This window comes from Lepisosteus oculatus, chromosome 13, assembly GCF_040954835.1.
Source record: "Lepisosteus oculatus isolate fLepOcu1 chromosome 13, fLepOcu1.hap2, whole genome shotgun sequence".
Lineage (NCBI taxonomy): Eukaryota > Metazoa > Chordata > Actinopteri > Semionotiformes > Lepisosteidae > Lepisosteus > Lepisosteus oculatus.
This window is the reverse complement of record NC_090708.1, coordinates 17,057,325-17,068,270: the sequence shown is the minus strand read 5'-3', so window position 1 is coordinate 17,068,270 and position 10,946 is coordinate 17,057,325. Positions and strand designations below refer to the sequence as shown.

Here is a 10,946-nt window from a genome sequence, read left to right as displayed (position 1 = left end):
TTTCCATGATCGTCTCAAGTCCACTGTGTGTCTCTGAGCTTCTGTGCTGCTGTCATTGCTCATGTGTTTCACCGTGAAATAAAGTGAATGAATATTTCTGAGCCCAGCATTAGGAGGGCGGTCTTTCTGAGCAAGCTAGCTGTAATCGGAGAAAAACTCCTCGCTGCACATGAGCTTGGTCAGGCAATCTGTCAGGAAGAGAGAAAGGTGGTCTTCACAGTCAAAGAGAGAGAGAGAGAGAGAGGGAAATAGAAATGGAGAAACTGAGAGTGAGAACCTCACTTTAGCCTGTCTCGCAGCCAGGGAGCAACACAGGAGGGAGAGCTGATCAGTTCTTCTCAGCATCATTCAGTCTCTCGTGCAGAGCAGGAGAAGCAGTCACTCTGGCACTCCAGCCTAGAGTGGAGTTAGACTCCAAGGCACTTTTGCTACTGCCTCAGAGTTAGGGAGGCAGAGATAGAGAGAGTGAGAGGCTGGGACTGAGATGGGTAGAAGATTTTGAGATGGCACAGAGAAGGAGGGGGAGAAGATCCTGAAACTGTGATAAAATCGTTGTCTCTTTTGATCAAACAGGACGCAGCTAGGGAGAGCAGAGAGCACTGTGTTGACACACTCCTCTTTGAGGTAAGTCCACTCGTTCCAGACTGAGGGCACCTGAAGTGGGAGTATGGGAACAAGAGATGCGGTGTTTGGTACACCATCTAGAATTCATGACCTTGCTGCAGGGCAAAACTCTGCCCTAGTGACACTAGATCAGATGTCTCAATGACTGGTTATTAAGATTTTGTCTCTAATCGAATGATCTGTGTATACCTATCTAATACATGCTCCATTCTTCATTTGCATCATTTGTTTAATTACATTCCCAAAAAAAAAATATTTTTAAACTCAGGAGTGAATCATTCTTACACAGACTTTGTGACTTGAATGAAATGTCATAAGTGACTTTGCAGTAGTGGTAAAGGTAAAAGTGGTTGATACGTGTACTGTAAATATACTGTATATGTTAACAGGATGATATAGGTCAGAGTGAAGTGATTTGGACTAACCTAAACACATAGCAGCCCTTGTTTCAGACATCAAGTCTCCCTCCAGTGTATTGCACTGGGGTTACGCAGTGAGAAACTGCGTTTCTTTCTTCACAAATACAGTCTGAGCCATGCAGACAACATGCTATCAAGTGTGTCAGGTTATTTTTCTGTAGATACTTGAAGAGTAAAAATAAAACTCTAACTGCCTAGCCATTTGAGCCATTTCTTGTTTTATGAGCAACAGTATGTCAAATGCTGCATACCGAAGCTCACCTTCTATTGATTTACACTGGCACAGATGTGGAGATGATACCTTTAGTACGGAACAGTGATGCAATCAGAAGGACCTAAGAGCCAGCAGCTGGCTGGCTTTGAATTTCTTCATTTTCATATTATCACAGGAGCTATTAGAAGCAACAAAAATCACAACCTAGACAGAAATCAAACTTATAATAAATCAGGGCAACCAAAAATTTAACAGCTACTTATAGGAATGATAAAAGAATGCTTCATCTTAAAATCAGTGGAGAAAGGTTTCTTTCCTGTTTTAAAAGTCAATGCACTGAATCAGTGTGTGCAGTGAATTATTAATCGTTGACTCTGTTCTTTTTAATTCCACTGTTAACATTTATCACATGCAATACATGATAGACTTAAGTTACATCCAGTGCCAAGAGTGGCTTGTATCTTTTAGAAATGGCAACTTTGGGATTTTCCCTCAGGCTGTCTCATATAGTTGAAACTACACAGCACCAGCAGAGAGAATTTTTGCCTTAAAAAGGTTTACTTTTATTCAAGTCAATGTTCTGTTTAACAAGAAGACAATATGGAAAATCATTCTGCCTGGCAGCAGTAATTGCAGTTTCAAGGGGTTACCTTGCAGTGCACATCCCCTGGGATAAAGGGATATGTGCATTTTTCCTATGGTCAATTCACAGTTATTGAAATAAATAGTTAATGTGTGCATATAGAAACCTGACTACTGATATTTAATTGCTGTGTGTATACAATATATGCTATTATTCTACATTGATATCATATTAAAAACACATAATTGGAAGCATTGTAAATACATTATTTAGTCATGACCCACTGGTCTACCGCTAACACTAGTCTCCAGATTTGTATTAATAACAAACTTATAAAAGTAAACATTGTTACATCACCTACAGTAAACTGTAATTTGTTAATTTACTTGTTAGCAAAAACATTGTTACTTTGTACATTGTTATACAGCACAGGACCGTTAATATTGTCATTATTTTAACTTGGAACCGTTAAAAGTCCTTTTGCATCTCCACTTTTATTGACAAGGCTGGTTATATACTGTGGCTGTGAGTGCAAAGCAACAGCCCCACGATTGTTAATAAAATAAGAAAGAAAAGGTGCACAACCTCTGGGGGGAAAATACAATGTTCGTTTTTAGATTCAACTTTTTTTCTCTATGTTTATGGTCACTTCTCCAAAACATCTCATATTACTTAATTACTGGATGGTGTTGGTATTATACATTTTGTGGTTCCATGGATAATTCCAGATTATTTCCATATGGTATAAAACCCAGACATGGGCAATTTGTTACAAACGGTTTTTAGCTCTTCTACTTGCCGGCAGTCTTCATTCCTATCTGCTACCACTCCTGTAAGCTCCACAAAGGGATGTGGGGTCTCACTCTCTGAGGGGGACAGAAAAACACAAGCACATCCATCCTTAGCCCCAGAGCCCTAGAATACCCACCATGTCTGTCAAGCCTCTCTCAATACAATGAACAGTGTGTTCTTCCTGAGGAAAACAAGATACAACAGAGCAACAAACCACTTTCTTGCTCAATTAGACTCTTTACCCAAGCAGATTCATGCAGTATATTCATATTTGCCTGGACAGCCTAGGCATAATTCACATACAGAAAGATCTTTTTTTATTGGCAATCACTGCGGCAGCTGGAGTTTTTGATGTCTTGTGGATCGTGCAGCTGCCAATCTGAAGTTGAGGGATGAACACAGAATGCTGGGAAGTCTTCCACCTACTGTATGTGTGGACAAGTTATTGTTGGGACATGCAGTTTGTTCTACTTCTACATTTTACTTTTGAGTCCCATTTGCAAAAAGGTTCACAAGAACATGAAGACACTCAAAATGTTAATGAATACAGTTTTTAAGATTTCCTGGAGGAGTGCTCAAAAGTATTTTGACGCACGCAAGTATTTTAACATGTCCAGGGAATGGGGAAACCTGGTCAGCTGGTGTCATGTCAGAGCTATACAGGTAGTTCACAATACCCTGTCATTGCAAATGAATTAGGTCAGGAGAGTGGGAATGAAAGAAAGCATTTATTGAAAATGTCAAAAAATCACCCCTTAAAATTAATGAATAAAGTATGTCTTATTTCACAGATAAGATTTTGCGATCACACAAAAACTCAGACACATGGAGATGAAAAAGATAAACAACAGTTGTGCTGTCTGTGGAACATAAACAAGAGCTCTGCTCTGCTTTTTACTAGGCTGTCATCATCGACGATGCCTGATATCCATCAACTCTCCACAGAACATTTATACTGTTCTACACCAGCATGATGAAGGGGTTCCACTCACTCCACTTATTTATGGAATTAAGCCAGGATGTATTTTTTGTGAACAAATTTGCATTGAAATAATTAAAACACATAACATTAAAACAGCTGAACAAATTATGAAAAATACACAGAAACAAAATGCAATGGAGATTGGGCACTCACTAGAAACAGAAACAAAAGAAAAAAATGTTAAAACAATTGAGAATAAAGTCTTCTGTGCTTAGGAACAATGTTTATACTAATATAATGCACTTTTTGTGAACAATAACAACTTTCCTTAACATTGTATGTAAATCATTATAATAAAATATGGTTCAAGGGTGCCTCAGTCTCCATTCCCCACCCCAAAACAGATTTTTGGCAGCAATTAGATCTGGGATAAATCAGATCAATAATTAATATTGTGACTGAGCACTGACAGAAGTTGTCACTCAGCAAGAATTGCAGTATGTGAGGTTCACTGGCTGGCACGGTAACACCACCACATTTGGGAGCTCATCAGTCACATATACCCAAAAGGGCTCCGTCACAGGACACGTGTAGGTGTGAGCCAGTAACACCCTGAGTGCATCTGGGTCTTCACTTGGAACAGCTGGCATGATGTGCCAGACAATCTGTGTCAGCAAGAACAACTGCAAAACACCCTGCTCTTCACTCGTTAGCAGAAAGGAATAACGCACATGGAACACTTTCCCTTTTAAAGAAGAGAGTGGAATCAAAAGAAAAGACCATAATATAATAATATTAATTAATTGTATTTATATAGAGCTTTTTCATCTTGGAGGATCCCAAAGCACTAGGAGAGGACCCCTAGTTTAATGTCTCAAACTATGGCACTTCCTACAGCACAGTGCCCAAAAATACATATACAGAGAAACGTCCTCGACCCCCATCAAAACACCAAAGAAGCCTATAGAAAAATTAATTTCAATATTGAATACTATTTGTTGTAGAAGGTACAACCCAGATATAGCCAGAAGTACCCACAAATCGGTATGTGTGGTAAGAAAGTGCCATCATGCCAAGACAGTGCATCCAGTAATCTGGCAGCCTGAAGGATCAACTGTTATGGATATAGTAAAGCAGTTTAAAAATGAAGTTGCAAGGACTGTCCTTATGTATGCCATAGCCCCCAATCATCCAAGGATTCTCAGAATTGACTAGCAATAATCAACAAGGGTAGCCATTTTAGGAAAGAGTTCTTTCAGAATTGATAAGATCATTTATCTCCAAAGTTTCTCTTAAGTCAGCAATGCACAAATCAAACCACCTCTGTCTTCTATCTAATCTGCCAGATAGGATCTTAGACACTTTTTCTTGTTCTCCACCTCTTTGATGTTGTGTGATGTCTGCTGCTAATCTGAATTTTATCAATCCTTTTGGTTTATGGATGGGAGGGCAGCTGTAAACTTCTCTTTAGCTAAAGATTGGCTAATTAACTGAGAAGTTCAGACTATTGTACCACTTTCACATAAGCGAAGAGATCAGTTTGTACAGTCCCTTATGCAGCGCACAGAAAAACCTCCTAGTGAGCAAGCCGTGCTTCAGGGCAGTTCCCCTGTGTGTCACCAGGTGACAACCATGGGTTCTTGGCCATGATCATTGAAGTATGATGCATCTTATATTTTTTACTTGACAATATCTTACAACAATAAATACAGAGCACTGAATGTGAGGGCATGTTTCTTAGTGTTTCTTACTTTGCTTTCTTCTTGTGAGCCATTGCGATATATTGGCTAATTGATTGTAAAAAGAGAAAATAAGTACAGACAGAAATACACGCACTCTGTCCAGTTTACTGTTTGGGATATGACTCATCTGATTTGCTGATTAAATCTCTCAGTGAAGCCCTTGAACCAATTGCCGGAAAGTGATTTCTATAAACACTCCACATGTTTAATTAATGAACAGACATGAGTGGCAGGGCATTGGATAAGACTGACATTCTCTCTTTAGACATATTTCTCTGACAGCAAGACCGTGGACAACTTCTAAATTTAAAAAATGTTACGGAAATGTTTTTGAGCATGAAACTTGCTGATTTCTTTTCTTTTACTCCCCGAAGTCTATAAAAAAGGACCAGACGTTCTTCTGGTTACACAATACATATTGTGTGTTCCATATTCATATGTATTAAACTAGTATTGCATGAGCTTCGGATACAATTGCATGACTGTTGATACTGTCATGTTGATAGTAAGGTTGATGTTTGTTCTTGTTTGTGTTTTGTTTATTAATCTATACATGAAAATTCAATTAAAAATGCTGATCTCAAAAAAAGAACCAGAAGTTCAAAATTCAAAACTCCTGCATGTTTTGGAGAAATATTATTCAATCTGAATTTTAAAGAGGCATGACTGCAGTCACCGTTTTATCACAATCAATGCAATTTAGAACAGACGGCTGAACTTCAGGAGTTCATTATCATTTTAATTAGTTGAAGCTGCATACAGAAACTAGTAATCGTCTTCCTCTCCATTTCTTGTGTGTTTATTGCAAAATGAGACAAAAAGTTAAGATATGAGTAGTTAAATAACAATAAGAGAAAACCTAATGTTGCTATAAAACAATACTTGTAGCAGCTAAAATAACCTCAATACTTAAGGAATTAAGTGTTTATTATGTTTCTCTAATATGAAGAGGTGTATCCTATCCTTTCCAGTTTGACTGTGGAACAGAAATTGTTCTGTCAAAGGCAAGTTAAAGATTTGAAAGTCACTATTAGGTGTCATTTTGTTCCAACAGTGACTTAATTTCTAATCCTGTTAGACTTCTTCCCAGGAGTAGAGAACATCGTAGTCAGCCTACAAGTAAACACAGCCCTAATCATGCCCTCTACTCTTTGTCAAGACAGGGTAATTGTGATTATTTCATTGGTAAATTTATGTATATATATAAAATATATAACATTAATGTATTAACCCTTTACAGTTTCTTGCATTAGAAATTATCTTTTCACATACCCCAGCTTGCTCTCCATGAGACACACAGACAGGGAGAGAGCTTGGGGTCAGAGCGCAGGGTCTGCCATTGTACAGCACCCCTGGAGCAGTTTGGGTTAAGGGCCTTGCTCAGGAGCCCAACAGAGTAGGATTCCTCTGCCGGCTGCGGGATTTGAACCAGCAACCTTCCAACCACAGGCGCAGATCGTTAGCCACAGAGCCACCGCTCCACCCCAAATGTGTGCCACATATGTAATTTTGAACAATATAAGAAAAGGAAAAATGCAAAAAGGGCAAGTGGCTATTTGTGCATCCATCTCGGTCTGTTCTGAGGCATTTACACACTTCTTTATACATATGTAGCAAACATTATGATGCAGAAGCTAATAGATTCCAGGCTGAGAATTCATTTCTGTGTAGTTTGTTCACAGAAGAAAAGTGCACAGAACCTAAGCCTGGCTAATTAACCAATTTGTTTATTAATTCACTTCAAAAACATGCCAGTAATGGGAATTTTCAAGCTGTTGAACCCATTGCTGTTTTACAAATTATATGAGCGGCAGTGCTCTAGGTAAAGTGCTCTACCTAGTCAATTTCAGCACCAGTCATTTCCACACACTTATGATCTGTTTAAAACAAATAAGCCAGCTGATAAATTCAGAGAGCAGGAAAGGGTGAGCTGGGGGCTGAATAAAACAGACTTGTGCACAGTGGAAAATACAGGTAGACAATTCAGCTGAAGGCCAAGGCAATGTCATGATTAAATAGGAAATCAAAAAAAACAATTTGGCATAATCTTCTTCTCAAGCAAATTGCCTGCAAATTGCGCACCCAGTTCATTTGTAACTACGTGTATTGCTTGGAATACAGATTGGAAGGTACTGTTTATTGTTCACTTAATTAATAAACATCACAGTTTAGTTAAACTCCAGTTCAGGAGCTCAGGCACTGTCATCGTGGCTCTCTCTCATCCTAGCGTTAATCCCGCATCAGCAAGGTCTGCTTGTCGGCACGCCCGTCTCCATTTGGTAGTTTGAACTAAATCTTTGAGCTGACGTTGCCATTAAATGCGACCGAGAATACTCCAACCGGTGCGTCACTCCGCCTGCCGTCGGAGAGGGGGGGGAGGAGAACAAAGTAATGTACAGTAGGCAATTCATAAAGGGGGATTATTAGGAGGCATAGGAAACAGGATGCCAGGGTTACACCCCTACTCTTTACGAGAAACTGGGATTTTTAAATGACCACAGAGAGACAGGACCTCGGTTTTACATCTCAGCCGAAAGACGGCGCTTGTTTACAGTATAGTGTCCTCGTCACTATACTGGGGCATTAGGACCCGCATGGACCGCAGGATAAGCGCCCCCTGCTGGCCTCGCTAACACCTTTTCCAGCAACAACCTTAGTTTTCCCCAGGAGGTCTCCCATCCAGGTACTGACCAGGCTCACACCTGCTTAGCTTCAGTGGGCTGCCAATTTTAAGTTGCAGGGTGACATGGCTGCTGGCAGACACTGTCATCGTGCCTAAAACGCAGATTTTGAACCCCAAAATGACATCTCATCTTTCATTTTTGATAAGAATCAAACAATCCTTGTGTGGTCAGCTCCACTTTCGTTTATTATCTTAACTTGATTGTTTCCTTGCCTGCTGCTCCATCACCACCACCTTACATTCAAGGCAAGATGACAATATCTTTTCTTTGGTTTTGCGGTGATTAACCTAATAGTTAGCTTGCAGTAGTTTGCAGAAGGTTCAGCTCTGTGCCTGCCCTGCTACACATATATGAAGTATGCTTTACCATACCACTTTTCCCTTTACTATGATTTCTTGTGGTTAGAGGCAAGGGGTTTTTCAATGTTATGTGTAAGGTCATTCTGAGTCAAACCTCAAATTAGAAACCCTGCAGTCTATAAAGAACAAGAATTACATGTTGGTTATCCATAATAGTGAATAGTGAATGAAAGGTCCAGGTGATTCTTTTGATCTTATGATTGGAATAGAATGTAATACAGCTATTAGCAATTTGATTTTTTTTTAGGATTCATGTGCAGTCTGCAAGAGCTCAGCAGGGAGTACATGAGACGCGTCAGCTACGAAGATCTTTGATCAAATTTAGCATTTGCAATAGGAGTCGACAATTTGGAAATCATAAGAGCCACGGGATACATACCTGTAGCTCCCAGCTTGACTGTAGAGAGGCACTGGTGTCCTCCAGTGCGTGCTGCCTGAAACAGACTATTTTAGTTCCAGCTAATTTGGAATCTCAAGCTGCTTTCACTTTTTTTGTTTCTAACAGCACTTAATACATCATCTATTCAAAAACTGCTGACCATCATTGAGCTAGAACGATTTAGTTAAATGAAGCAAAGCTCTCAGACACCAGCACTAAACAGCTCACATTAGCAGCAGGAGTTCACAGTAAGAGAAAGAGCACTAGAAAGATACTTTCTTTATATCTCCCCTGTGCTGTTCATTGTCTTCTTTTCTATCTCCTTAGTTTTAGTTTCTCACCTTGACTTCTTACTTAGCTTCTATTATTTCACTCATTCTCTCCTTCTCCATTCCTCATATTTATTCCTGTAGACCTTTCTGTATTCATTCATATGTATAGAACTGCAGTGCAGGAACCTGCTGTAAACCAGACCTTTGACTGCATCAGGTCTAAAGGTCCAATCATATATGAATTTCTTTGATCTTTTTTTGATTGGTGATCCTGTTCCTAAATAAAACAAATCCATTCTAATATCTCCTTCAAAACATAGCATATAGTAAAACTCAACATCTCCAAATATTGTGCATTATGGCCACTTGTATGCTCCATAGTAAACCCAATTCAGAATAATAATTCCCAGACTTGTTAAGAAAGAATGACTAAGAGATCGCTTGCAATTCGAGTGAATGGTGCTCCTTTAATTAATTGCATTTATACAGCACTTTTCCTCCCCTTCTTTACATTTGTTTTGTCTCCATCAATTGCAGGTACTTGTCTCCATCTGTGATTATGGCCAGGCACAACTGCTCCACACAGGACCTTCTGCATCCATCAAGTAGCCAGCTGGTGTGTAGCACAGGCCTGCCTTACAACAACAGCTTCCTAGGCAACTGGAGTCAGCAAATGGAGGACCTATGTCTGAGCCAGGAGGAGCTGCTGGAGAAATACCTGGGGCCCCGCCGCTCCTCCTTCTTTCTGCCTGTCTGCATCGCCTATCTCATGATCTTCGTGGTGGGAGCAGTGGGTAATGCGCTGACCTGTACCGTGATCGCCCGTAACAAGGTGATGAGGACACCCACTAACTATTATCTCTTCAGTCTGGCTGTGTCTGACCTGCTGGTGTTGCTTTTGGGTATGCCACTGGAGCTGTATGAGATGTGGAGCAACTACCCCTTCCTGTTTGGCAAGGGGGGTTGCTATTTCAAAACCTTTCTCTTTGAGACGGTGTGCTTTGCATCTATCTTGAATGTGACAGCCCTGAGTGTGGAGCGCTACATTGCTGTGGTGCATCCTCTCAAGGCTAAGTACGTGGTGACCCGTACCCATGCCAAGCGCGTCATTGTGACCGTGTGGGCAGTGTCAGTGCTCTGCGCAATCCCCAACACCAGCCTGCACGACGTCTCCTACCTGGTGTCTGCCACTGGCTGCCAGATCCAAGAGTCGGCTATCTGCACGCTGGTGAAGCCCCGCTGGATGTACAACCTGATCATCCAGATCACGACTCTGCTGTTCTTCGTTCTGCCCATGCTGACTATCAGCGTGCTGTACCTGCTTATTGGCCTGCAGCTCAAGCGCGAGAAGATGCTGCAGGTCCTCGAGGCCAAGTCCGGCCTCGGCAGGGACAGCTACCACAACATCCGCATCCAGCAGCAGAAGGCCAGGAGAAGGCAGGTCACCAAGATGCTTTGTGAGTTTTCTCCAAACGCACATACTCTTCCACACACCCACACTTACCGTTTCATCCAAGTGTGGTTTTGTTTACTCACACACTGTTTCCATATTGAGCACCGCCTCAACCACAGGAAATCCCCATCTCATACACAGTTCATACATGGAAACTTTAGTGCCCAGTTGTTCCACCAGCTCATGACTCTTGTTGTTTCCTTGCTTTTCACACTGATCTCCCTTGCGAACCCATGTCTCTCTGCCCAGCTAGGCATTCGGTTTTGGATTTTTCATATTAACATGGATATTTAATCTGAGTGCCCCATTATGTAACTCTTTCATTATTTTTAAGTGTCAGGATTCAAGATAAATAACATCCAGTTTTACTATTCATATTACTTTTATATGTTGATTTTAAATTCGCATTATTATATTTATAATTTTTAATAGAGAAATCTGCAAACTATGTTAGCCATAGACACAGACTGTGGGAAATCTAAACCCTATTTTCAAGTATTTAC

General features: G+C 40.5%; 1 protein-coding gene across 1 annotated transcript in view; it reads left to right on the top strand.

Annotated features, from left to right (window-relative positions):
• The first annotated feature begins 456 nt into the window (after positions 1-456).
• The window catches only part of nmur1a (neuromedin U receptor 1a), an 18,210-nt gene continuing 7,720 nt past the window's right edge, over positions 457-10,946 (top strand). The window contains exons 1-2 of the mRNA XM_015361384.2: positions 457-624; positions 9,528-10,447. Of these exons, the coding sequence (XP_015216870.1) occupies positions 9,550-10,447 (898 nt within the window). The 5' untranslated portion in view covers positions 457-624; positions 9,528-9,549. The remainder of the gene's footprint in view (positions 625-9,527; positions 10,448-10,946) is intronic.